Source organism: Schistocerca serialis, chromosome 4, assembly GCF_023864345.2.
Source record: "Schistocerca serialis cubense isolate TAMUIC-IGC-003099 chromosome 4, iqSchSeri2.2, whole genome shotgun sequence".
Taxonomy (NCBI): domain Eukaryota; kingdom Metazoa; phylum Arthropoda; class Insecta; order Orthoptera; family Acrididae; genus Schistocerca; species Schistocerca serialis.
This window is the reverse complement of record NC_064641.1, coordinates 581,790,486-581,815,010: the sequence shown is the minus strand read 5'-3', so window position 1 is coordinate 581,815,010 and position 24,525 is coordinate 581,790,486. Positions and strand designations below refer to the sequence as shown.

General features: G+C 41.7%; 1 protein-coding gene across 2 annotated transcripts in view; it reads left to right on the top strand.

The window, feature by feature from the left end:
• Positions 1 to 24,525, top strand: part of LOC126475321 (solute carrier family 22 member 7-like) — a 117,327-nt gene that overhangs the window by 5,771 nt on the left and 87,031 nt on the right. For both annotated transcript variants that reach the window (XM_050103106.1, XM_050103105.1), the window contains exon 2: positions 13,937 to 14,199. In XM_050103106.1, coding sequence (XP_049959063.1) covers positions 13,937 to 14,199 — 263 coding nt within the window. The remainder of the gene's footprint in view (positions 1 to 13,936; positions 14,200 to 24,525) is intronic.

Sequence of the window (24,525 nt, the reverse complement as noted above, 5' to 3'; positions counted from 1 at the left end):
TCATTTTATGTTTTAAGGTTGGATGCACCACGTGATTTACGATGTATACATATTTGATTTCTTTTTTACTATTGTATGTCCTTGAATAAAAACGAGGCTAAAATTAAACAAAAACCATTTTATATTACCAGTGCCTATATTGTAAATTTTTATGGAACTACTTTATTTCGTGCCTATATGATAACTGTTTGTAGAAGTCGTAATATTTAACCATTTATTTACTGTAGATAAATTGTATATTTTGTTATATCTACTTTCAGTCAGTACATTACATAATTCGCGTGGTTTTTTAATATTCCTTCCTGATTTCTTTTATGACTCTTAGGCTCATTAGTGCATGATCGATATATTCATTGTATACTTCCTGTTGCTTACGTTCTTCGACAAGCAGCTATTGTCTGTATAGTTACTAATACCGTCTGTTGACAGTTGTTTTCCTTACCACTATATTTCTCGATGAGTATACTAAATGGGTAATTTAGTACGTAAAGAGAGATGAAAATCATGGGGGATTCGAATGGGGTTGTAGGGAAAGGAACAGAAGAAAAGGTTACGGGAGAATTTGGGCTTGGTACTAGGAATAAGAGACGAGAAAGGCTAACTGATTACTGCAGTAAACTTCAGCTAGTAACAGGGAATACTCCATTCAAGAAACACAGTAGGAGGAGGCATACTTGGAAAAGGCCGGGAGATACGGGAAGATGTCAGATTAAATCATGATCAGCAGAGATTCCAAAATCAGATATTGTATTATAAGGTGTATCCAGGAGCAGATATAGACTCAAATCACAATGTAGTAGTGGTGAACACCAGGCTAAAGTTTAAGAGATTGTTCAGGAAAATCAATGTCGAAAGAATTGGAATGCGGAAATGCTAAGGAATGACGATATACTCCTGAAGTTCTCTTAGTCTATAGATACTGTGATAAGGAATATCTCAGTAGGCAGTTTAGCTGAAGAGGAACAGACATTTCTAACAAAGGAATTGTAGAAATTTTGAAGAAAAACATAGGTACACAGAAGGTAACTGGTAGGAAGGGGACGGGGGTGGGGGTGGTAGGGAATTGGCATTAATGAAGGTAGAGGGGATTATACATTGGGACTAAGGACCCTTTTAATACCTTTAGAACACGAAAGGTTGGATACAGTGATCCTTGAGTGGCAAGCCACTGGACGATAGATTTACAGAAACATTTATTAACATCATTTAAGGAACATACATTGGTACTTAGAGCAGTCAACAGCATTACTTATATCGTGATTCCAAGTCATGACTTGTTTTACTCAAATAAAAACAGATATTATTATTGATGGGCTGCACTAAGCCACTTGGAACGTTCTTAACGAAACTAACAATATTTCTTTAATTACTTCGAGGCATTAACCATACGTAATAGAAAGAAGGTAATAACATACCATATATTGACCTAAAGCCAACGTATACAGCTCCAGGTTTGCAAAGTAGTCACCAGCTATTTTATCTTCAACTTAAGACAAAACCAGCAACTATTAATAGTTATATAAGAGCAAATAAGCCCTCGGTCACAAATATTAAGTCAAAATTGACCATGTTTCGACGCTACTATGAGCGTCGTCTTCAGAATTAGACTAACTGTTCTATGAGTAAAACCCTTGTTCACAGTACGAGCAGCCCTTAGCGGCTCGCCATCTCACTTACAACTATTCATGACGTCGCCTTTCCGGCTTACACCTTTTTTAATATGTGACTTGTAAGTACTGCATCTTTTTCCAGTCAGTACAAACTTTAATTTTATTAATGTATTATACACATAATATGTTTTAGAACAGTTAGTCTAATTCTGAAGACGACGCTCATAGTACGAGGTGCATTCAAGTTCTAAGGCCATCGATTTTTTTTCTAATTAACTACTCATCCGAAATCGATGAAACTGGCGTTACTTCTCGACGTAATCGCCCTGCAGACGTACACATTTTTCACAACGCTGACGCCATGATTCCATGGCAGTGGCGAAGGCTTCTTTAGGAGTCTGTTTTGACCACTGGAAAATCGCTGAGGCAATAGCAGCATGGCTGGTGAATGTGCGGCCACGGAGAGTGTCTTTCATTGTTGGAAAAAGCCAAAAGTCACTAGGAGCCAGGTCAGGTGAGTAGGGAGCATGAGGAATCACTTCAAAGTTGTTATCACGAAGAAACTGTTGCGTAGCGTTAGCTCCATGTGCGGGTGCGTTGTCTTGGTGAAACAGCACACACGCAGCCTTTCCCGGACGTTTTTGTTGCAGTGCAGGAAGGAATTTGTTCTTCAAAACATTTTTGTAGGATGCACCTGTTACCGTAGTGCCCTTTGGAACGCAATGGGTAAGGATTACGCCCTCGCTGTCGCAGAACATGGACACCATCATTTTTTCAGCACTGGCAGTTACCCGAAATTTTTTTGGTGGCGGTGAATCTGTGTGCTTCCATTGAGCTGACTGGCGCTTTGTTTCTGGATTGAAAAATGGCATCCACGTCTCATCCATTTTCACAACCGACGAAAAGAAAGTCCCATTCATGCTGTCGTTGCGCGTCAACATTGCTTGGCAACATGCCACACGAGCAGCCATGTGGTCGTCTGTCAGCATTTGTGGCACCCACCTGGATGACACTTTTCGCATTTTCAGGCCGTCATGCAGGATTGTGTGCACAGAACCCACAGAAATGCCAACTCTGGAGGCGATCTGTTCAACAGTCATTCGGCGATCCCCCAAAACAATTCTCTCCACTTTCTCGATCATGTCATCAGACCGGCTTGTGCGAGCCCGAGGTTGTTTCGGTTTGTTGTCACACTATGTTCTGCCTTCATTAAACTGTCGCACCCACGAACGCACTTTCGACACATCCATAACTCCATCACCACATGTCTCCTTCAACTGTCGATGAATTTCAATTGGTTTCACACCACGCAAATTCAGAAAACGAATAATTGCACGCTGTTCAAGTAAGGGAAACGTCATTTTAAGTATTTAAAACAGTTCTCATTCTCGCCGCTGGCGGTAAAATTCCATCTGCCGTACAGTGCTGCCATCTCTGGGACACATTGACAATGAACGCGGTCTCATTTTAAAATAATGCACATGTTTCTATCTCTTTCCAGTCCGGAGAAAAAGAAGTCGGAGGCCTTAGAACTTGAATGCACCTCGTAACGTCGGAACCTGGTCAATTTTGACTTAATATTTGTGACCAAGGGCTTATTTGTTCTAATATAATTCTGACACAGTCACTGAACCTTAGCAGCTATGTTCAAAGTTTTTTTTTATTAGTAGTTAATATGTATGCACTATAATAGTTGCACCACGCCAAACAGTGGCCCCTTTAAAATTCGTTATTAAACTGAGCAAAATCTGTGGACTACAAATCATGGGCACTAGCCCCTTCATCAATTCATAAGTAGTTTAAAGACAATTTTCTGATGACGAATGATATTATTACACAAAATTTGCATGAACATGGACGTAATTCTGGGGAAGAAATGACCTAAAATTTAAATCTCAAATTTAGCAAGTTTTCCAAAATGACCTGGATCTAACAGTTTTAAAGTCACAAGACACATGACTAGTACTGAATCAAACAAATTACAATATACATTTTTAGATGCGGACTGTAAATGACATACTTCGGGTACTAGCCATCACTGAAGTTTTCCCCAAAGCAGCCCAAATCTATGGCACAATGTGGTTATTCAAGGTGCGGTGCTAACCGGTTCGAAAATCTCGTTAATATGCCAACTTCCCTTAAGCGCTATTACGTAAGTAACAAGTGTAAGGATATTTCAGTTTGAAGTCAACATCCACATTGAGCAACACGACAACTGTCGGTTCCCTTAAAATTTCACACTTAAATTGATGCTTTGAGTTTTTGTCATTAAACAGAGTGATTTTTCAGTTTGAGCTCAACAACTCAATTAACCAACACGAGAACTGTCTGTTCCTTTTAAAATTTAACCACTTGAGTTTGAGCTTTATGTATCTGTTATCCAAGAGGGCAACTCACAACTTGACTCTTGGAAATGATGAAACAAGAATACGTGATCATTTACAGGACCCTGACCCGATAGCCATCTTTCCAGCACACGGCAATCAAAATTATGTTACTCATTCCGTTGTCGACGGTTTACCAGCGCATTTTGCTGTCAACATAGAAACCGGTAAGCACAACCAATCAGTTGATAACGTTAAGCAAGCACCACACTCAGGACGTTTCTTTACTTACATATAAACTAAATTACATATAAACGTTCTGCTTCTACAACATAACAGAAAGAAACGTTAACCCACACTTAAGCATCAAAGACAGCACCCACCACAATTCTCAAAGCACGACCAATCAAAATTTTCCGACATACAAGTAATGTGGTGAATCGAAGAAGAACACAGTAACACCCGCAATCGAAAACGGGCAGCTCACTGGCCCGCATTCGTCGCTCTGCGGTACATCAAGCCAACTGCCGAATACCGACTGCCAAGGTGCGACCGCGTCGCCGCACGAGATTCCGTCAAACCGCCTCACAGGAACTTCTCCCAGCTCACTGTTCAAGCACACGAGTAGAGAGCTTTTCCTATACTCGGTGCTCGAACGAGTACGACCTCTGCCTTCAGCCTCATCGATTCAATTACGCTGCCAACAGTCAGGTCCAATCGATACGCACATTTCAGTAACTGCGAAGAGGCCATGGGTCACAGAAGAAATACTTCCCTTGTTGAATTAAATAGGGAAGTACAAAAAGTTCAGGGAAATTCAGGGATAGAGAAATAACAAGTCACTTAAGAATGAAATAAATAGAAAGTGAAGGGGAGCTAAGGCGAAATGGCTGTAGGAAAAATGCGAAGAAACAGAAAGAGAAATAACTGTCGGAAGGACTGGCTCAGCATATAGGAGAGTGAAAAGAATCTTCGGTGAACTTAAGAACAATGGTGGCAACGTTAAGAGTGGAATGGGAACTACACTGGTAAATGCAGGGGAGAGAGAAGATAGGTGGAAAGAGTAAATTAGGGTTAGTTAGGGGGAAAGACTTGTTTGATGATGCGGTAGAAGAAGAGGCAGGAGTCGACATAGAAGAGATAGGAGATCCAGTATTACAATCAGAATTTAAAATAGCTTTGGAAGACTTACGACTGAATAAGGCAGAAGGTATAAACAACATCTCGTCAGAATTTCCGAAATCTTTGGCGGGAGGGGGGATTGCAACAAAACGACTATTCACGTTGGAGTGTAGAATGTGTTAGTGTGGCGATATAACATTTGTCTTTCGGAGAAACATCGTCCACATAATTCCGCAGATTGCAACAGCCGGCAGGTGTGAGAATTATGGGACAATCAGCTTAACAGCTTACGCATCCAAGTTGCTGCCTAGGATAATATGCAGAGGAGTGGAAAAGAAGATTGAGGACGTGTTAGATGATTATCAGTTTGACTTTAGGAAAGGTAATTGCACCAGAAAGTCAATTCTGCCGTTGTGGTTGATAATGGAAGCTAGACTACAGAAAAATCAAGACACATTCATAGGATTTGTGACTTGAAAAAGGCGTTCGACAATGTAGAATGGTAAGAGATGTTCGAAATTCTGAGAAAAATAGGAGTGAACTATAAGGAAAGACGGGTGACATACAGTATATATAAGAACCAAGAGGAAACCATAAGAGCGGGGGTGAAGAACGAAGTACTCGGATTATTGAAGGTGTAAGACAGGGATGTAGTCTTTCGCCCCTATCGAAGAAGCAATTATTGATGTAAAAGAAAGGTTGAAGAATGGAAGTAAAAGTCAAAGTGAAATTGTATAAATGGTAATATTGGCTGATGACATTGGTATTCTCTTTGGAAGTGAAGAAGAATTACATGATCTGCTGAATGGAATGAACAATCTAATGATTGCAGGATATGAACTGGGAGTAAATCGAAGAGAGACGAAAGTAATGAGAAGTAGCAGAAATGAAAATAGCGAGAAACAACATCAGGATTAGTGATCAGCAAGTAGATTATGTTAAGGGATTCTGCTACCTAGGCAGCAAAATAACCCACGATGGACGGAGCAGGGAAGACATCATCAAGAGCAGACTAGCACTTGCAAAACGGGCATTCCTCGACAAAAGAAATCTACCAGTACCTACTCAGAAATTTCTGATAACGTACGTTTGGAGAGAATTTTCCATTTTAGATGGGTGTTACAGAAGAATGTTGAAAATTAGGTAGACTGGTCAGGTAATGAATGAGGACGTTCTCTGGAGAATCGTCTAGGAAAGGAAAATGTGGAAAACACTGGCAAGAATCAGGAACATTATTATCAGACATCTGTTAAGACAAACACTGAATAGTGCCTATTGGCTTCTGTCTCGGGTTCTTCGGCCGACGTTCATCTAATGATTTTTCTGACGTTTCGCCAGCACGAGTGGCTGGCATTGTCAAAGCTTCACCCTCCATTGCCGGTGGTGAACTGGAGCCGAGCTCGCGGGCGCAGACTATATGTACCTGGCGCGCCAACGTCCGAGGGCTTCTCCGCGGTCATTTCCGGTGCGGTTCTCCTCTTGCTACCTGCGACGGTCGTTCGCTGCAGTACGGGAAGCCAGGATCCGTTTACCTTAAGGCTTTCCTCTTTCTTGTTCAAACTGTTCGCGTGTTTTTGGATTTCTACAGCTTCTCTGGACAAGCGCGTGTGATAGTGGTTCTCTACAGCCAGAACTTCCGTGTCGGCGAATTTTATTACGTGGTCGGTCTCATTCAGTGAGTGTTCTGCCACGGCCGATTTCTCCACCTGCCCCAAACTGCAATGTCGCTTATGCTCCTTGATTCTGGTGTTAATGGATCGTCCAGTCATTTCGACATAAACTTTTCCGCATGTGCATGGTATGCGGTATATTCCCGACATTGCAAGTGGGTCTCTATTCTCCTTCGCCGATCTAAGACACTCTTTGATCTTCACGCACTGATGAGACCTGGCTTCCCGTACTGCAGCGAACGACCGTCGCAGGTAGCAAGAGGAGAACCGCACCGGAAATAACCGCGGAGAAGCCCTCGGACGTTGGCGCGCCAGGTATACATAGTCTGCGGCCGCGAGCTCGCCTCCAGTTCACCACCGGCAATGGAGGGTGACGCTTTGACAATGCCAGCCACTCGTGCTGGCGAAAAGTCAGTAAAATCATTAGATGAACGTCGGCCGAAGAACCTGAGACAGAAGCCAATAGGCAGTTTGTCAACAAGTGGCCACGAAAGCCTCAACAATTTTGTATTACGCCTCTACGGGAAGGAGATTTGCAGATTGTACCGACGCCTTGACGAACGACGGAAGAAGAAAGCGCGACTGATGTCCACTCTCGCCTTTCTGTCACGTTGCCGAGATGAATGTGCTACACCGAAGTTCTTGAGATGTAAGCGCCTATTCACCACCGCCCAAGCACATCGTATCTACGACAGAATTGATCGAGCTTTTCTTCGTGAGCGAATACATACAATACGGAGAGAGTTGGCAAGAACGGATCAGGAACTTCTGGACATTTCTATCAACTAAGTAGGAGAATGCATCGAGACGGCTGGGACAAGATCGACAGCATCACTCACAGGACCATGCAGAACGAACTCGAGCGCTGCACCGAACGACAGAAGAAAAAGTTTGAAAGATGCCGGAAGCAGACCGACAAGGCGACTCCCGACATGTCACACACAGTGGTCAACCTCACTGAACGACAATTGACCGAAGAGGAAGTGTCTGTTCTTCAAAAAGGAGGGAATTTCGCTATCATCCATACTTATGGAGGACATCATTGCCAACACCGAAACACCCATTCGTGCCCTTCCTTGTGAAGTGGCAGAGGAAATACGCACGGAAACAGCCAGGATACTGCGCCGAGCAAAACCACCAGCTTGCAGCCTGAAGAAAGAAGAGGTACAAGCCTTTAAGAATCTCAACGCCGACAAGAGTATATTGGTACTGCCTGTCGATAATGGGAATGCGACCGTCGTAATGAAGACCGAAGATTATGAGCAAAAGATCCGAGACCTATTAGATCCGACGACGTACCGAAAACTAAGCACAGATCCGACGCAACGTATCACACGGAATACGAATCGATTAATCAAGGCGTCTTCTCTGCCGGCGGACATACAGAGAAACCTGCGCAACACAGAAGCCCTACCACCTCGGCTGTATGGATTACCCAAGATCCATAAGAACAACGTTCCACTGAGACCGATCGTTAGCGCTCCTGGATCACCGACATATAAACTGGCAAAACACTAGGCCTCTCTGCTCCAGCCACACGCGGGGAAAACCGACACATACATTAAGGACTCAGGTCATTTCATTGAGAAGCTGAAGAAACTGAAACTCGCACCAAACGACATCCTGGTCAGCTTTGATGTTGTTTCGTTATTTACGAAAGTGCCACTGAGTGACGCTCTGGAGCACATCGGTTCCATTTTCCCGCTAGACATCAGAAAGCTCTTCCATGCATGTCTCACCACGAGCTATTTCACGTGGAATGGCGATTTCTACGAACAGCTGGAAGGCGTCGCCATGGGTAGTCCTCTCAGTCCAGTGGTGGCCAACTTCTTCATGGAACAATTCGAAGCACAGGCACTGGACTCGGCGACTTGCAAACCTAAGGTGTGGTACAGGTACGTCGATGATACTTTCGTGGTGTGGAGCCATGGTGAAGAACAGCTCGGTGACTTCCTAAGACACTTGAACAGCCTCCATGCCAACATAACATTTACCATGGAAGTAGAGAAGGACAAGAAACTGCCATTTCTAGATGTGCTGGTCACAAGGGACGGCGGAAACCTGGGACACAGCGTGTATCGAAAACCGACTCACACGGACCGATACCTGCACAAACTGTCAAACCACCACCCGAGCCAGAAAAGAGGCATGATTGGTACGCTCGTAACGAGAGCAGGACGAATATGTGAGCCTCAACACCTCAAAAGAGAAATGCAACACCTGGAAACTGTCCTGAGGAGCAATGGGTACTTCACAAATTATATTAGAAGTGTAACTGAGCCAAACACTCGGCGAAGTAAGGAGCCAGAAAAAAAAATGTCGGGTACGGCCTTTCTGCTATACATTCGCAGAGTGACGGACAGAATCGGCCGTATATTGCGCAAACATGGCGTAAAGACGATTTTCAAACAGACAAGGAAGATCAAAGAGTGTCTTAGATCGGCGAAGGAGAATAGAGACCCACTTGCAATGTCGGGAATATACCGCATACCATGCACATGCGGAAAAGTTTATGTCGAAATGACTGGACGATCCATTAACACCAGAATCAAGGAGCATAAGCGAGATTGCAGATTGGGGCAGGTGGAGAAATCGGCCGTGGCAGAACACGCACTGAATGAGACCGACCACGTAATAAAATTCGCCGACACGGAAGTTCTGGCTGTAGAGAACCACTATCACACGCGCTTGTTCAGAGAAGCTGTAGAAATCCAAAAACACGCGAACAGTTTGAACAAGAAAGAGGAAAGCCTTAAGGTGAACGGATCCTGGCTTCCCGTACTGCAGCGAACGACCGTCGCAGGTAGCAAAAGGAGAACCGCACCGGAAATGACCGCGGAGATGCCCTCGGACGTTGGCGCGCCAGGTACATATAGTCTGCGCCCGCGAGCTCGGCTCCAGTTCACCACCGGCAATGGAGGGTGAAGCTTTGACAATGCCAGCCACTCGTGCTGGCGAAACGTCAGCAAAATCATTAGATGAACGTCGGCCGAAGTACCCGAGACAGAAGCCAATAGGCAGTTTGTCAACAAGTGGCCACGAAAGCCTCAATAGTTTTGAAACACTGAATAACTTCGATGGACTAGAGGAAGCTATTGAGAGTAAAAACTGTAGAAGAGGACAGAGACTGGAATACTCCCAGAAAACAGTTGAGGACGTATGTTGAAAGTGGTACTCTGAGATGGACAAGAAAAGGAAAGAAAGGTTTCGATGTATCATCAGTGTGGCACCTGACTCCACATATGTGAAAGCAATATTTTCAGAAGCATATATGCCCATTTTGTGTGTTTTGTTCTTGTCACTCATTGTGAGTACTGATGGAAACTGTTGTAAACTATTGCACTTATTTTACCTGAGGCATCTTTTATATTATATTTATTTGATTTTACCACAGATGTGTCTGATGATGATGATGTATCTGAAGGTTGTGGGGTGAAGCGTGTGCTTGAGGACCTGTTGGAAACACTGTTGGTAGTTAAGAATGGTTTTATTGACTTCAATACATGATGTAGTGGGGCAACACACCTGTCTCATTTGTCCCTGGCCGGCGCTGACGTATGGGCGGTGGCTTCCGCCCTGGCTGCTGAGTCGGCGCCCTGCATTGCTAATGGTCGGCCTGTGGTAAGAGGACAACTTTTAGTGGCCAGGGTCGTTGACATCATTGCGCGCTACTTTGTTCGTCGTGGTGGAGTCGGCAAAGCCCCTCCCTCTGCTCGCGTCACCGCGTTGATGCGTGAGGATGACTGTGCGCGGGACACAGCTTACTGCCCTCTGGCAGCATTCGGATGGCGGCTGCCACTGGCCAAGTCGCACGGGGAAGTCAGCGTCGTGGCAGCAGGCACGGATGGCTATTCAGCTGGCCTTACTGCTGGTGGCAGGTGCAGCCCAGTCTCGACTCATGGCTACTGCTGGTGACGCCCAGTCGTCTTGCTGTCTGGCGTACCTCTGGCGTTGTGGTCGTGCTGCTGGTTTCTGATGCCATGAAGTGATCCCATGCCTTGAAACTAAGACTTATTTACATGCCAGTGTCATGCATTTGTTTCACTAAAACCCGGCACTTAGTCACGTCACCTTATGAAGGAGATTTGGCCTCGTGTGATGACGTCACCCTACTGGCTACACGGTTGCCACAGAGTGGTCGCTTGCTGCTGAGCTCGTCTGTCCTGACCTTGCAACCCACTTGCGTATCTCTTATCGTGACCCACATGTAGCCTCATTGGTGGCTACCGATAATTGGCTATTACAACATTGCTCCACAGCTGCTTCTACACTACTTCTCAATACTTTTGCTAAAGACTTATAAATTTTGCTCAAAGGGAGGGTAGAAGCACTACACAGCCACTCGAATCCCCTCCTCCCCTCACCCCTCGGCCCTCCATAGAGAAGCCCCATTCCCTTTGGTCTTGCCACAGCCCAATTCTCTACTGTAATTACTACCACCCTTACTCTGTAAAACAAATACATAATCAGCTATTATGGACTATTATGCAGCTACTAAGTTTATCAGCACCTTCATAAACGTATTTCAACCTTTGCTAGTGCTGCTTAATCTCACATTTCTCAGGGGTTCCTTGCTTTGCTCATAACTCAAATACTACGAACATAATTCATTGCCGGACCTCTTGCCATATTTATACAAAACCAACTTCTCACTCTCCACTCCACACCTACAAACTAACATGATTTTCTTTCTTTCTTAATAAATTACCCTTTACACATAAACTTAAACAAAACATGTTCTCGCTTCATGAAACTGTTATGCTTGGCGTCTGATCTGGTTTCTTTATTGTTTTGGAACAACTTTCGGAATTTTGTTCTCTTTATTGTTCCCAAAATAACGAAGAGAAAATGGACAGGAAATGGGCAATGTGGGTATTAATAAAGGATGAAAAGGACAGACAGGAGAGAAATATATGGACAGTGGAATGAAAGAGGAGATGGACAGAGAGAGAGGGGGATGCAGAGATTGACAGAGAGATGGGGTGAATAAGAGTTGGTCAGAGGAAAGTGTGGAGGAGGAGATGGGTAAGAAGAGGGTGAGGGGCAGGAGACTGACTAAGAGGGGGGATGGTGAGATTGACAGAGCGCCAAGGAGGAGATGGTCAGAGGGAAGGCAAGCAGATAGAGAAAGGGGAGGGGACAGATAAAGAGGAAGGGGGGGGGGGGCGAGCTGGACAGAAAAAGGGTGAAGAAAGAAATGTACTGATTAAAGATTGGAATAAATACGTATCTGAGCAACACTGCATACTCAGTTAATAAGAAAACACATAGGAAGTGCAGGAAAGCCAAGGCGAAATGGTCGCTGGTAAAACGTGAAGAAATGTAGAAAGAAATATTAAAAAAGAAAACCCTAACGTTTTGCCAATAATTAATTTAGAAATGTTATATTTTGTACAACAATAGGAATATTAATATTATTATCACGTTCTACGAAGCACGGGCTGAAAATTTAGTTAAGGTTTGTAAGGGGTTCATTATTATTCGGTAGCGCACTTGAGCAGATGTAATTTTGATGGATAGCTCACGTGCTGCCTGTGATATGGAATATCTATACTACAATAGAATCGCAGATCAGAGCAGTGTTGGCAGTAAGTCGAGTTTAGTAGCTCGCAGAGAGCACTCTTGTTTTGTAGCTCGTACAGAGCTCTTGAGTTTTGGAGTTCGGACAGGACAGAGCAGCGGTTGATTTGTGTTGGGCCAGTCGTGCAAAACGATGGCGGTGCCTGAGCGATGTGGTATAAGGTAAAATAAAAAAAAAGTATTGTTCTTTGTTGCCGCGCGCATATGTTAATTGCCACAACTGATTTAACCACAATTGTAATGATAAAGTCCCATTTAATTCCTTGCAGAAATGTTTCAAAAACAACTTTTGTTCTGAATAAAACTTTTGCCAGTTATTTATCTGAGTTTAAAGTTTTTACAAATTTTTCCTGTCCATACTCGTGTTGATTAAGCAAAAGAAAATCAGTTGTTTTCCTACAAATGAAAATCTAGTGGCCAGCATTGGACTGGGGTGTGCCAAAAAAATTTTATTGGAGAAGATACATAGATAGCGTTATACAGTGACATCATTGTGAGGTAATAATTATTAGTTTATTCAGGATGATTTCACAGGGCCATGACGCAGCGCTGCTGACGTCAAAACTTATTAATCTCGATATGCACTCAGTTTTTAATGGAAGATCACATTAAAACTTGAAATTTTATTATTGGAAAGAAATTTTTCTACTGGGAACTTAAACGAGATTTTCTGTTGGGAGGTTACACCGAATGTGAATATTATAGTTAGTTTTCTGTTGGGAGGTTACAGGTTACAAAAAGAAATGGTCGTGGTTATCCGAAAGAATGATTCAGCATAAGGATCAACACAGCCTTCAGTGAAACTAAAAGGTGGAAAGGTGTCAACGTCAAGAGCACATTGAGAATTTCGTTGATAAACGCAGAGGAGAGAACAGACAGATGATATAAAGAGTACATACGAGAGAAGTAGCAGTCTAACCGCGTGAAAGAAGAAGAAATTGGAGTCTATATAAAATACATAGCGGTTCCAATAGAGGCGTGACAGTTTAACAGAACTCTGGAAGACTTGAGATCAGATAGGGCAGAAGAGATAGATAACATCTTTTCAGTGACCCCAGAGTCCCATGCTCTGCCCTCGCTGGTACCACACCGCTTATTGTACTCGTCCATCGCGACGCTCGAGTTAACAGCACCAAGTTTCGACACCTGAAGATGGGCGTATAAGAGACCGAAACCGCTCGTGTTCTAAATAAAAGAACTTACAACTGTAGCGATATTTTCAGCCTCTGGTAAGTAGGTATAACTTGAAACATTACCTGCCACTTTGGCAACTGGCAAACACATGTTCTTTCCTAAGAGCAATGTAGGACGTTGTTATAATTATCCTGTACAAAATACATCCCGTCTAATATGCCAGAAGAACTTCATTCTTTGGAAACTACTGTTATAAAATACTTATTATTCATTTTTACTCGTATGTCAGTAAAGTTAAGGATTCATTAACTTCATTTTCCCGAAAGGGTTATTTTTGTACGTTTGTCCCCATGCCTGCAGACGTAACCAATAGAAAATATAAAACGTGTTAAATAAAAAAACAAGTGTTTTATAGAACGATGTCGTCACGAAAATCTTCGATTTCATTGTGTAAAAATATTCTCGTAGTCTAATGTCGTCTTTACTAAATTTACAGGTTCCCACTGGACAAAGTTTAAAATACAGACAATACTTCAACGAAAAGACCAAGTTCGAGGACATAATAGATAAAATCGGAAGTAATGGAAGATTTCAAATACGTATGAACATCATCTTCAATTTTTTGGCGCTGACTCTCTCTGCGATGTCCACTTTTGCAACACTGATTGCGCTCATAGTTCCGCCACACTGGTGTCACGTCCCTGGAAGAGAAGCCGCAAATATGACCGTGGAAATGTGGAAGAGTCTGACTATACCACGGTAAGTCTCACTTTAGTTTGGAAATTTCAACTGATGAAAACCGCAACAGGTCAGTCAAAATTATTTATTAATTACGACGACTTTTGTGACATTCTAGACACACCTTCAGTTGATATTTCAACACAGAATGTCTTTAAATGTCCATCAGAGGAATTTGGAAAAATATAATAATAAATAAAAAAATATTCGTTTAACGACAAGGAAACAGTAGCGGAAAAGTATGGGGTGTAGCCATATGTGGCTCGGAGAGGTGGTTAGTAAGGAAGTCAGGGCGGAAAAGACATCAGGTTTCTGAGGCATGGCGTTGAAGTACGGTACAAAAGATATCATGTGCAGCGAGAATGAGCAAAGGAGAAGTCTTCAACAAAGCAAGAGAGAAGTCTTCAGTAACTCAGAGAAGAGGACTATCAAAGAGGCAAGGGACCGATGGGTTAATCAAAATGATTCAAATGGCTCTGAGCACTATGTGACTTAACTTCTGAGGTCATCAGTCGCCTAGAACTTAGAATTAATTAAACCTAACTAACCTAAGGACATCACACACATCCATGCCCGAGACAGGATTCGAACCTGCAACCGTAGCGGTCGCCCGGTTCCAGACTGTAGCGCCTAGAACCGCACGGCCACTCCAGCCGGCGATGGGTTAAACACCTACACGTGTATAGACCCTTCATTGTGATATTAGTAGAATAACAAAAATGCCATAAGCAATGCACGAGGAAAACTAATTAAGGACATTGGGCAAAAAAAAAACAAGATCTGTAATTGGCAATGTACTATGGCCTGAAGACGCTTGTGGAAGATAGTAAAAAAGGGCAAACATAATTTTTACCTATCAATCAACCGCGTGAAAACAAAAGAAGACGGCCATATTAATATCAAAAAGTTGCATACAAAGTTTAAACACAACTATACAATATTTAAGATCTTGTGAAATTTTTTGTAGCATTCGTTTATATGATACACTGAAGCGCATGAAGTTGTTAGTAATACCCAGATACAAGTAAGACAGCTCTTCAGGCCAGAAATAAGGATACGAACGCAAAATCGCGCAACGATGATTTAGACCAGAAGAGTATTGTGACTCCCAGTGGTCACTAGCTTGAAGCTGAACCTGTAGTGCAAATAGTCTCACAATCCGTGAACAACACAAGGACGGACCCTGAAGCAAATGGCCAACTCTGATCTAAATATACCTCCTACCAACTGAGGACTCAACTTTATGGAATTAATTGCTTCCAGTTGCTGACCTGCTATATGGTAGCTAAATGATAAGGGACAGTGTAAAACGGGGCAAGATATTCGAAATTCTGACAATAATAGGGGTAATACATTGGGAAAGACGGGGAAACATACAATGTGTACAAGAAACAAGAGGAAAAAATAAGAGTGAAGGATCAAGAACTAAGCGCACCTATTAAAAATCGTTTAAGACAGGATGTAGTCTTTCGCCTGTACTGTTTAACTTTCCTACTAAGTGAGGTCTTTAAGAACGCTAAAGGAAACAGAGAGGCAGTTCTGACGTTGCGGTTCATAATGGAAGCGAGACTGAAGAAAAATGGAGACACGTTCATAGTATTTGTCGACCAGGAAAAACGTGTTCGACATCTACATCTACATCCATACTTCGCAAGCCACCTGACGGTGTGTGGCGGAGGGTACATTGAGTACCTCTATCGGTTCTCCCTTCTATTCCAGTCTCGTATTGTTCGTGGAAAGAAGGATTGTCGGTATGGGTCTCTTCGCGAGATATACGTAGGAGGGAGCAATATACTGCTTGACCCCTCGGTGAAGGTGTGTTCTCGAAACTTCAACAAAAGCCCGTACCGAGCTACTGAGCGTCTCTTCTGCAGAGTCTTCCACTGGAGTTTATCTATCATCTCCGTAACGTTTTCAAGATTACTAAATGGTCCTGTAACGAAGCGCGCTGCTCTCCGTTGGATCTTCTCTATCTCTTCTATCAACCCTATCTGGTACGGATCCCACACTGCTGAGCAGTATTCAAGCAGTGGGCGAACAAGCGTACTGTAACCTACTTCCTTTGTTTTCGGATTGCATTTCCTTAGGATTCTTCCAATGAATCTCAGTCTGGCATCTGCTTTACCGACTATCAACTTTATATGATCATTCCATTTTAAATCTCTCCTAATGCGTACTCCCAGATAATTTATGGAATTAACTGCTTCCAGTTGCTGATCTGCTATATGGTAGCTAAATGATAAGGGACAGTGTAAAACGGGGCAAGATATTCCTGACGTTGCGGTTCATAATGGAAGCGAGACTGAAGAAAAATGGAGACACGTTCATAGGATTTGTCGACATAAAAAGCAACAAGAACTAGCAAAAAGGGCATACCTGACGAAAGAAGTCTTGTATTATCAAACATAGTCGTTTATTTGAGAAAGAAATTTTGATAATATACGTCTGGAGTACAGCAGCGTATGGTAGTGAAACAAGGACAGTGGAAAAACCGGAACAGAAGAGAATCGAAGAATTTAAGATGTGGTGCTACAGACGAATGTTGAAAATTAGGTGGACGGATAAGGTAAGGAATGAGGAGGTTCTGCACAGAATCGGAGAGGAAAGGAATATCTGGAAAACACTGATAAGGAGAAGGGGCAGGATGATAGGACATCTGTTAAGGCTCGAGGGAAAGACTTCCGTGTTACTAGAGGGAGTTAAAGAGGATAAAAATAGTAGAGGAAGACAGTGCTTGGAGTACAGCCAGAAACAATTCCGGACCTAGATTGCAAGTGCTACTCTGAGATGAAGAGGATGGCACAAGAGAGGAATTCGTGGCGGGCCTTATCAGGCCAGTCAGAAGACCAATGATCCAAAAAAGAGGTCTAGAATAATTCTATAAATTGCCTGTCCCATCAAATTTCGTTCCCTCTGAGAGAGATAACTGTGTACCCACTCTCAAATGTGAAATCTGCTTACTGTAGTCTACAGATTCATGAAGCGGATGGCAATGCAATTGATTGCTTTGTGATAATTTCATTTAGAACTGCTAAACTTTCATCTTAGGTGGCTTATATTTTCCTGAGTTGTAGTTCAGCTTTCGATTTTCCTTTCGCAGTCGACGAGGTTGCTATTGAAATTGATTGCCACATGCAATGACGATCCAAAAGATTATGAACATAGACAGCCGCGAGTTTGAGCATCACCACGTAGTGTTTCGGGTGCATGGCGTCGTAAGAAAAGTACGTATGTGGGAGAGGAAATTGCCCTGCAAGTCGAGGACACTGTCTCTAGGGATGAGACATCTGGGCAAAATCAGCCACTGGTGCACTGTCTGGAAGGCGAAAATCGATCCTAAAAAGAGCAAGTCGACTCTGTTCTCTACCAAGCTCAAGCTTCCCAACCACCTACTGGTTACAGGTGACACGAAATTGAGTTAATGTGACACAGTCAAATTATTTGGATTTACCCAATGCAAGAGACTGACTAGTAGATCGCGCATAACGAGTATGATCGACGAGAGTTATGGCCTATTTAATGGTAGCTCTTTGTGGCAGACTATTAGGCAACATAAAATTGACAGTTTGGTGCACCAGCACACTTCCGGCCACCTTGTGTGTTTCAGAAGCGTGGCCGATGGTAGCCGACAAACACATGGGGCCTGAATCTTCAAAACAATCTTTTTGGCGGAATAACGAGCGACCCCCTCCAAACTATACTCTCAACTTTCAGACTAAGGAACATTTTGGGCAGTCATCCATCAACCAAATCATCCAGAGAAGATCAATAATATTTTGTACAAAACGACCTTTTTACACGACATTCTCACTTATTCATTAGAACAAGAACACTGAAATTCGCTTCATAAAAAAGAAAGTTACGTCACTTTATCGACTGACACACGTATACGGAATACGTAAAACTGAAATTGTACACAGATTATATCCACTCACTTTCCTAATTGTATACAGCGGTATCTGAAATCAGACGAGCACATTGTTCTGTGAAAGTTCTGTTTGGGGAACTGTTCTAGAGTCGCTGCAGGCCGCAAATAGGGAAATCCACTGACAGAAGCAACTCTGACAGAGGACAGATTCGGAAAACGGCGAAGCTAACCGACCGTTCACGTGATACATTCATTAGCATCTGTGGACAGTGGTTGAAGAACTGTGAAATTTCAGGTAGTCGCAAGGTTTTGGGCGTCAACGCCTCTTCACTGAATGTGGCAACAAACTGTGAGATTTTGAAAGACTGTAAGGCTATGGCAGCTGTGTTTCAGAGCACACCGTTGATCGACATTACTAAACATAGGGCTTCTCACCAGTCAACACTCAAGTGTTCCGTGTTGAACCAGAGAAATCATCAGTTAAGATTGCAGTGGACATGGGATCGTCGAAATTGGGTCGTGGATCGATGGAAACGAGTCTCCCAGTCGGATCAAACACGTTTCCTGTTGTAGCTTGTCGAGGGTCGGTTTCGGAAACGCCGTCATCAAGGCGAACGGCTACTCGAAATATCTACCACGCCATGGACGCATTCTGTTTTTTTTTTTTTTAAATCATGTTCTCTGTTTTTCTCTACAGTTTTTACTCTATAAAACTCCGCCAACTACGAGGCCAGCTATTTCCTGATGTCTTGAAACATGTCCTATCATTACGTCCATTTTTAACGTCAGTGTTTTCCATATGTTCCATGCCTTACCGCTTCTTCATTAGATTAGATTAGATTAGATTTACTTTCATTCCAATTGATCCGTAGTGAGGAGGTCCCCCAGGATGTGGAACATGTCAGAAAAACAACAATACATGACAAATATTTACAACTAAAACAAATAAGCTAATGTACCATTCCACAGGTCCCAAGTGGAATGATCGTCATTTTTTAATGAACACTAAGAGTCATTTTACAAATACTATTGCACTGAATTTAAAATAAAAAAGTTTTTTATTTATTTATAAGGTAAGAAACATGTAATACAACTACTGTAATACTTATTTACAATGAACACATTACTGCACTGAAATGGTGCAGAAGTTAGATTATACTTACACACTTACACACACACAAGCACACACACACACACACACACAAATTTTCAGTGAACACATTACTGCACTGAAATTGTGCAGAAGTTATGTTGTACTTATATACAAATCAGTTGGTTTTCCTAAGAAATTCATCAATGGAGTAGAAGGAGTTGGCCACCAATAAATCCTTTAGGCTTCTCTTAAACTGAATTTCATTGGTTGTTAAGCTTTTTATGGCTGCTGGCAAGTTATTGAAAATGTGTGTTCCTGAATAATGCACACCTTTTTGTACAAGACTAAGTGACTTTAAATCCTTGTGAAGATTATTCTTATTTCTAGTATTGATTCCATGAATTGAGCTGTTGGTTTGAAAAAGTGATATATTTTTAATGACAAATTTCATTAAGGAATAAATATATTGGGAAGCTGTAGTTAGTATCCCTAGTTCCCTAAACAGGCTTCTGCAGGATGTTCTTGAGTTCACACCACATATAATTCTTACTGCACGTTTTTGTGCCCGGAAAACTTTAGCTTGGCTTGATGAATTACCCCAGAAAATAATCCCATATGACATTATGGAATGAAAGTAAGCATAGTATGCCAGCTTTTTCATTTTTATATCCCCTATGTCTGACAAAATTCGCATTGCAAACAGAGATTTGTTAAGACGCTTCAGCAGTTCTGTGGTGTGCTCCTCCCAGTTGAATTTATTATCAAGCTGTAATCCCAAGAATTTAACACCGTCCACTTCTTCTATCTTCTTGTCATCATATGTTAGACATATACTCTTGGGACACCCCTTACAAGTTCTGAACTGCATGTAGTGTGTTTTTTCAAAGTTTAGCGACAAAGAATTGGCTAGGAACCAGTGATTAATGTCCACAAATATTTTATTGGCTGATCTTTCTAAGACTACACTTGATTTGCTATTTATTGCAATGTTTGTATCATCAGCAAACAAAACAAACTTGGCATCTGGTAATGTTACTGATGAAAGGTCATTGATATACACAAGAAAAAGTAAGGGCCCCAAAATGGAACCTTGTGGGACCCCACATGTAATTAGTTCCCAGTTGGATGATGCCTGATAGCTTGATACATGTCTCTTTCCTAATAACACCCTTTGTTTCCTGCCAGAGATATAAGATTTGAACCATTTTGCAGCATTTCCTGTTACACTATAATATTCTAGTTTACTTAAAAGGATATTGTGATTTACACAGTCAAATGCCTTTGACAGATCACAAAATATACCAGTTGCCTGCAATTTTTTGTCTAATGAATTAAGTACATTTTCACTGTAAGTGTAGATAGCCTTCTCAATATCAGAACCTTTTAGAAATCCAAACTGTGACTTTGACAGTATGTTATTTGAGATAAGATGGTTATAAAGACGACTGTACATTACTTTTTCGAAAATTTTTGAGAATGCTGGCAACAGTGAAATTGGACGGAAATTTGATGCTATTTCTTTATCTCCCTTCTTAAACAGTGGCTTAACTTCAGCATATTTCAGCCATTCGGGAAATATTCCACTGATAAACGACTGGTTACACAGATAGCTTAATATGTTACTTAGCTCAGAATCACATTCTTTAATTAACTTTGTTGATATTTCATCATACCCACTAGATGTTTTTGATTTTAAAGATTTTATGATGGACGTTATTTCTGTTGGGGTAGTGAGGGTCAAATTCATATTATGGAAGTTACTTGAAATGTCTGGTCTAAGGTAATCCATAGCAGCATCTACCGAACCTGACAACCCCATCTTTTCAGTAACAGTTATAAAATGTTTGTTAAAAAGTTCTGCAACACTATACACATCTGTCACCAATGCATCATTTACTCTTAATGCTATTTGTTCCTCTTCATGTCTGGTTCTACCGGTCTCCTCCTTCACTATATCCCATATTGTCTTTATTTTGTTATCTGATATGACTATCTTTTCCTTGTAATATATTTGCTTTGACATCCGTATTACAGTCTTTAATATTTTGCAGTATTTCTTATAATGTGCTATAGCATCAACATTGGAAATGTTTCGGATTGACAGATACAGTTTTCTTTTTGTTTTACAAGATACCCCTATTCCTCGAGTAATCCATGGCTTCTTTGTAGACTTTGCTCTAACCTTGGTAAGTTTTGGGGGAAAGCAGTGTTCAAATAAGGTAAGCACTTTATTAGCAAAAATGTTATATTTTTCATTCATGCCATGAGCACTGTAAACATCAGTCCAGTGAATGTCTCTGAGGAGTGTCCTAAAATAATCAATTTTTGGCTTACTGATTACCCTCTTGAGCTCAGATTTAACAGATTTTATATCCTGTTCAGTATTAACATTTAACAGAAGGAACTGCATGTCATGGTCTGAGAGGCCATTGACTATTGGTTTTGTAATATAATTTTGTTCATTTGACTTTTCTATAAAGATATTATCAATGGCTGTTTGTGAGCAAGTGGTTATCCTAGTGGGGAACTTTACTGTGGGAATTAAGTTGAATGATAGTGTTACTAACTCAAATAGGTTCTTGTTGGGAGAGTCTTTAAGGAAATCTACATTGAAATCACCAGCAACCACTATTTCTTTGTTTTTGGTTGTTAAATGGGCCAGTACAGCTTCAAGGTGGTTTACAAACAGATTAAAGTTACCTGCAGGTGCTCGATATACACTTAATATTATGAAAGATTTTTTGTGAAAATCTAATTCTGTTGCACATGCTTCCATATGCTGTTCTAGGCAAAATTTATGAATGTCTATGTTCTTAAATTTATGACAGTTCCTGATGAATGTGGCAACTCCTCCTTTCTCCATTTCTGATCTACAAAAATGAGATGCTAACCTAAACCCTGTAACACTTAAAAGTTCTATACCAGTGGTCACATGATGTTCAGAGAGGCAGATTATGTCAGCTGGGTTTGAAGACTCTAATTCATCTATGCAGATAGTTAATTCATTAATTTTATTTCTCAGTCCTCGAATATTTTGATGCAATAAAGATAGCTGACATTTCACATTGACTGACTTAAAATTGGGTGGAGTTAAAATATCTGCTGACAGTTGAAAATTCTTAACCAATGGCTGTTTATGTTGATGTAATAAGCTGGAATTATGTTTTTTGATTTCTTTCTCAAACTGAAGGTTTGTCTCAGTTCTAACCTCTCTTAAAATTTGTTTTCTTTCTGTCCTCCCTACCCTAAAAAAGGGTCTTTTCTGAATCCTATAACCACTGGTATTTTACCACTCATGACAGTGCCTCCCCCCTTTAACTTTCTTGCTATTTCCCCAGCCAATTTACCCTTCCCCTTCCTGTTGAGGTGAAGGCCATGCCTAGTATAATCCCACCTACTGATAGAATCAACATGAACCACACCAATGTGTGACCCCGCACCCGACATGAGCAGCCGTTCCAGCTCCAAATTAACTCTCTTGACAGAAGAGTTCAAATGAGGTCGGTCATGGCGCCCAAGAACAGATACAAACTCAACACTGGTATGCCTCGATGCTGATGCAATCTTCGCCAGGTCACACTCTACGCTGTACCCAGGATCTCTGTCAATACTGTTACCTGCCCCTCCCACTATAACCACGGTGTCTTCCTTAGTGAAATCTTTGCAAAGTGATCCTAAATCCTCTGTCACCTGCTCCAGACCAGCACTAGGTTTAAAAAAATTGGTGACCTGGTATTCTGATCCTAGTTCATCCTGCAAGAGTTGGCCAACACCTCTTCCATGGGAACTACCTAACAACAACACTTTCTTTCTCTTTACTGATTTCCCTACATTCTTACTTTTCAATTTGCTGCTGAAAGTTTGTTGTGCCCTGTCTACACCTGTAACTGCTTGAGGCTCACCAGCTTCTAACTGAAGCAACAGGTCAAATCTATTTTCCACATTCACCATAAAGCTGTCAGACAAAGTTCTAGGCCTGTTCCTCCTGTTGCCTGTTGCCACTTCCCACCTCTCTTTACCCTTCTCCCTCCTTAACCTGTCAAGATCTCCCCTGGCCTTGTCTAACTCAGCCTGAAGGGCAGCAATTTTCCCCTCCTGTTCCAGTATCTTCCTATCTCTACTACAAATCCTACAAAACCACTGATGAGTCTCATTTACTTCCCCTATTCCCACGCCACTACAGTCACCCACATGGAAAAAACTACAGCACCCATCACACCAAAGCCCCGACCTAACAATTCTACGGCAAGTCAAGCACTTTTCACTCATGATAAACGTAATAATTTATTAAGAATAAGTCAGTTAAATTACAGATAAACACGAAAATATGGTTACACAAATTTGGCCTATACGCAACTGTGTGTAAACAAAAACAAAAGTGCAAAGTTTCTGAAACAACAAGTTAAACTTTACGCTACTTTCCGGAAATGCTAGTTAAATAATGAAGAGGTACGCTAAGTTAAATTGCTGGAGAGAGCAAGGAACAACTAAACGAAATTCTATAGATTTGCTGCAGCAGAACGTAAACAGAAAATACGACTGTACGGTCTTTTCGCGTTTTCTGCTATATTACGTAAAGAGAAATGAAACCTTTAATGGTACACTTAAACGGCACACTAATACACTTATTTACCACGTAATCAGTACTAATCTATGTGTTTTATAATCTAAAATAACTTATCTTTACGAGAACACCAAACCTCGCGCTAGTCGCTTGGCTGCAGGGCTGCCAACCTATCTTGCGAAATCTTCGGAGAACTTCATTATCAATCAACCAACCTTCTACAGCGCAACATCTGAAATGATACGAGTTTCTTCTGTTCCTTTTTTCCCACAGTCCACACAGACCGTGACTTACTACCATACAATGCTGCACTCCAAACGAACGTAGTCAGAATTTCCTTGCTCAGATTAAAGCCCATGTTTAATACTAGTATATTTATCTTGGCCAGGAGTGCCATTTTTCCGGGGTACACTGCTTTTTGTGTCCTATTTCATTTGTCCGTCGTGGGTTATTTTTCTTCCAAGGTGGTAGAATTCCTTGACTTAGTCCAATTCGTGATAAACAATCTTGATGTTCAGTTTCTCGCTATCTTCATTTCTGCTGCTTTTCGTTACTTTGGTCTTTCTTCAGTTTACTCTCAATCCATTAAACTGCTCGTGCTATTCAATATATCCCGTAAATGTTCTTCATATTCGCTAAGGATAGCAACGTCATCAATGAACATACAACTGATATCCCTCCACCCAGAATTTTCATCTCATTCTTGAACCTTTTTTAAAAATTTCCTTCTCAGTTTGAACAGTAGGGGGCAAAGACTACATGCCTGTCTTACACCCTTTCTTATCCGATTACTCTGTTCTTTAGCTACTAGTCATATTATTT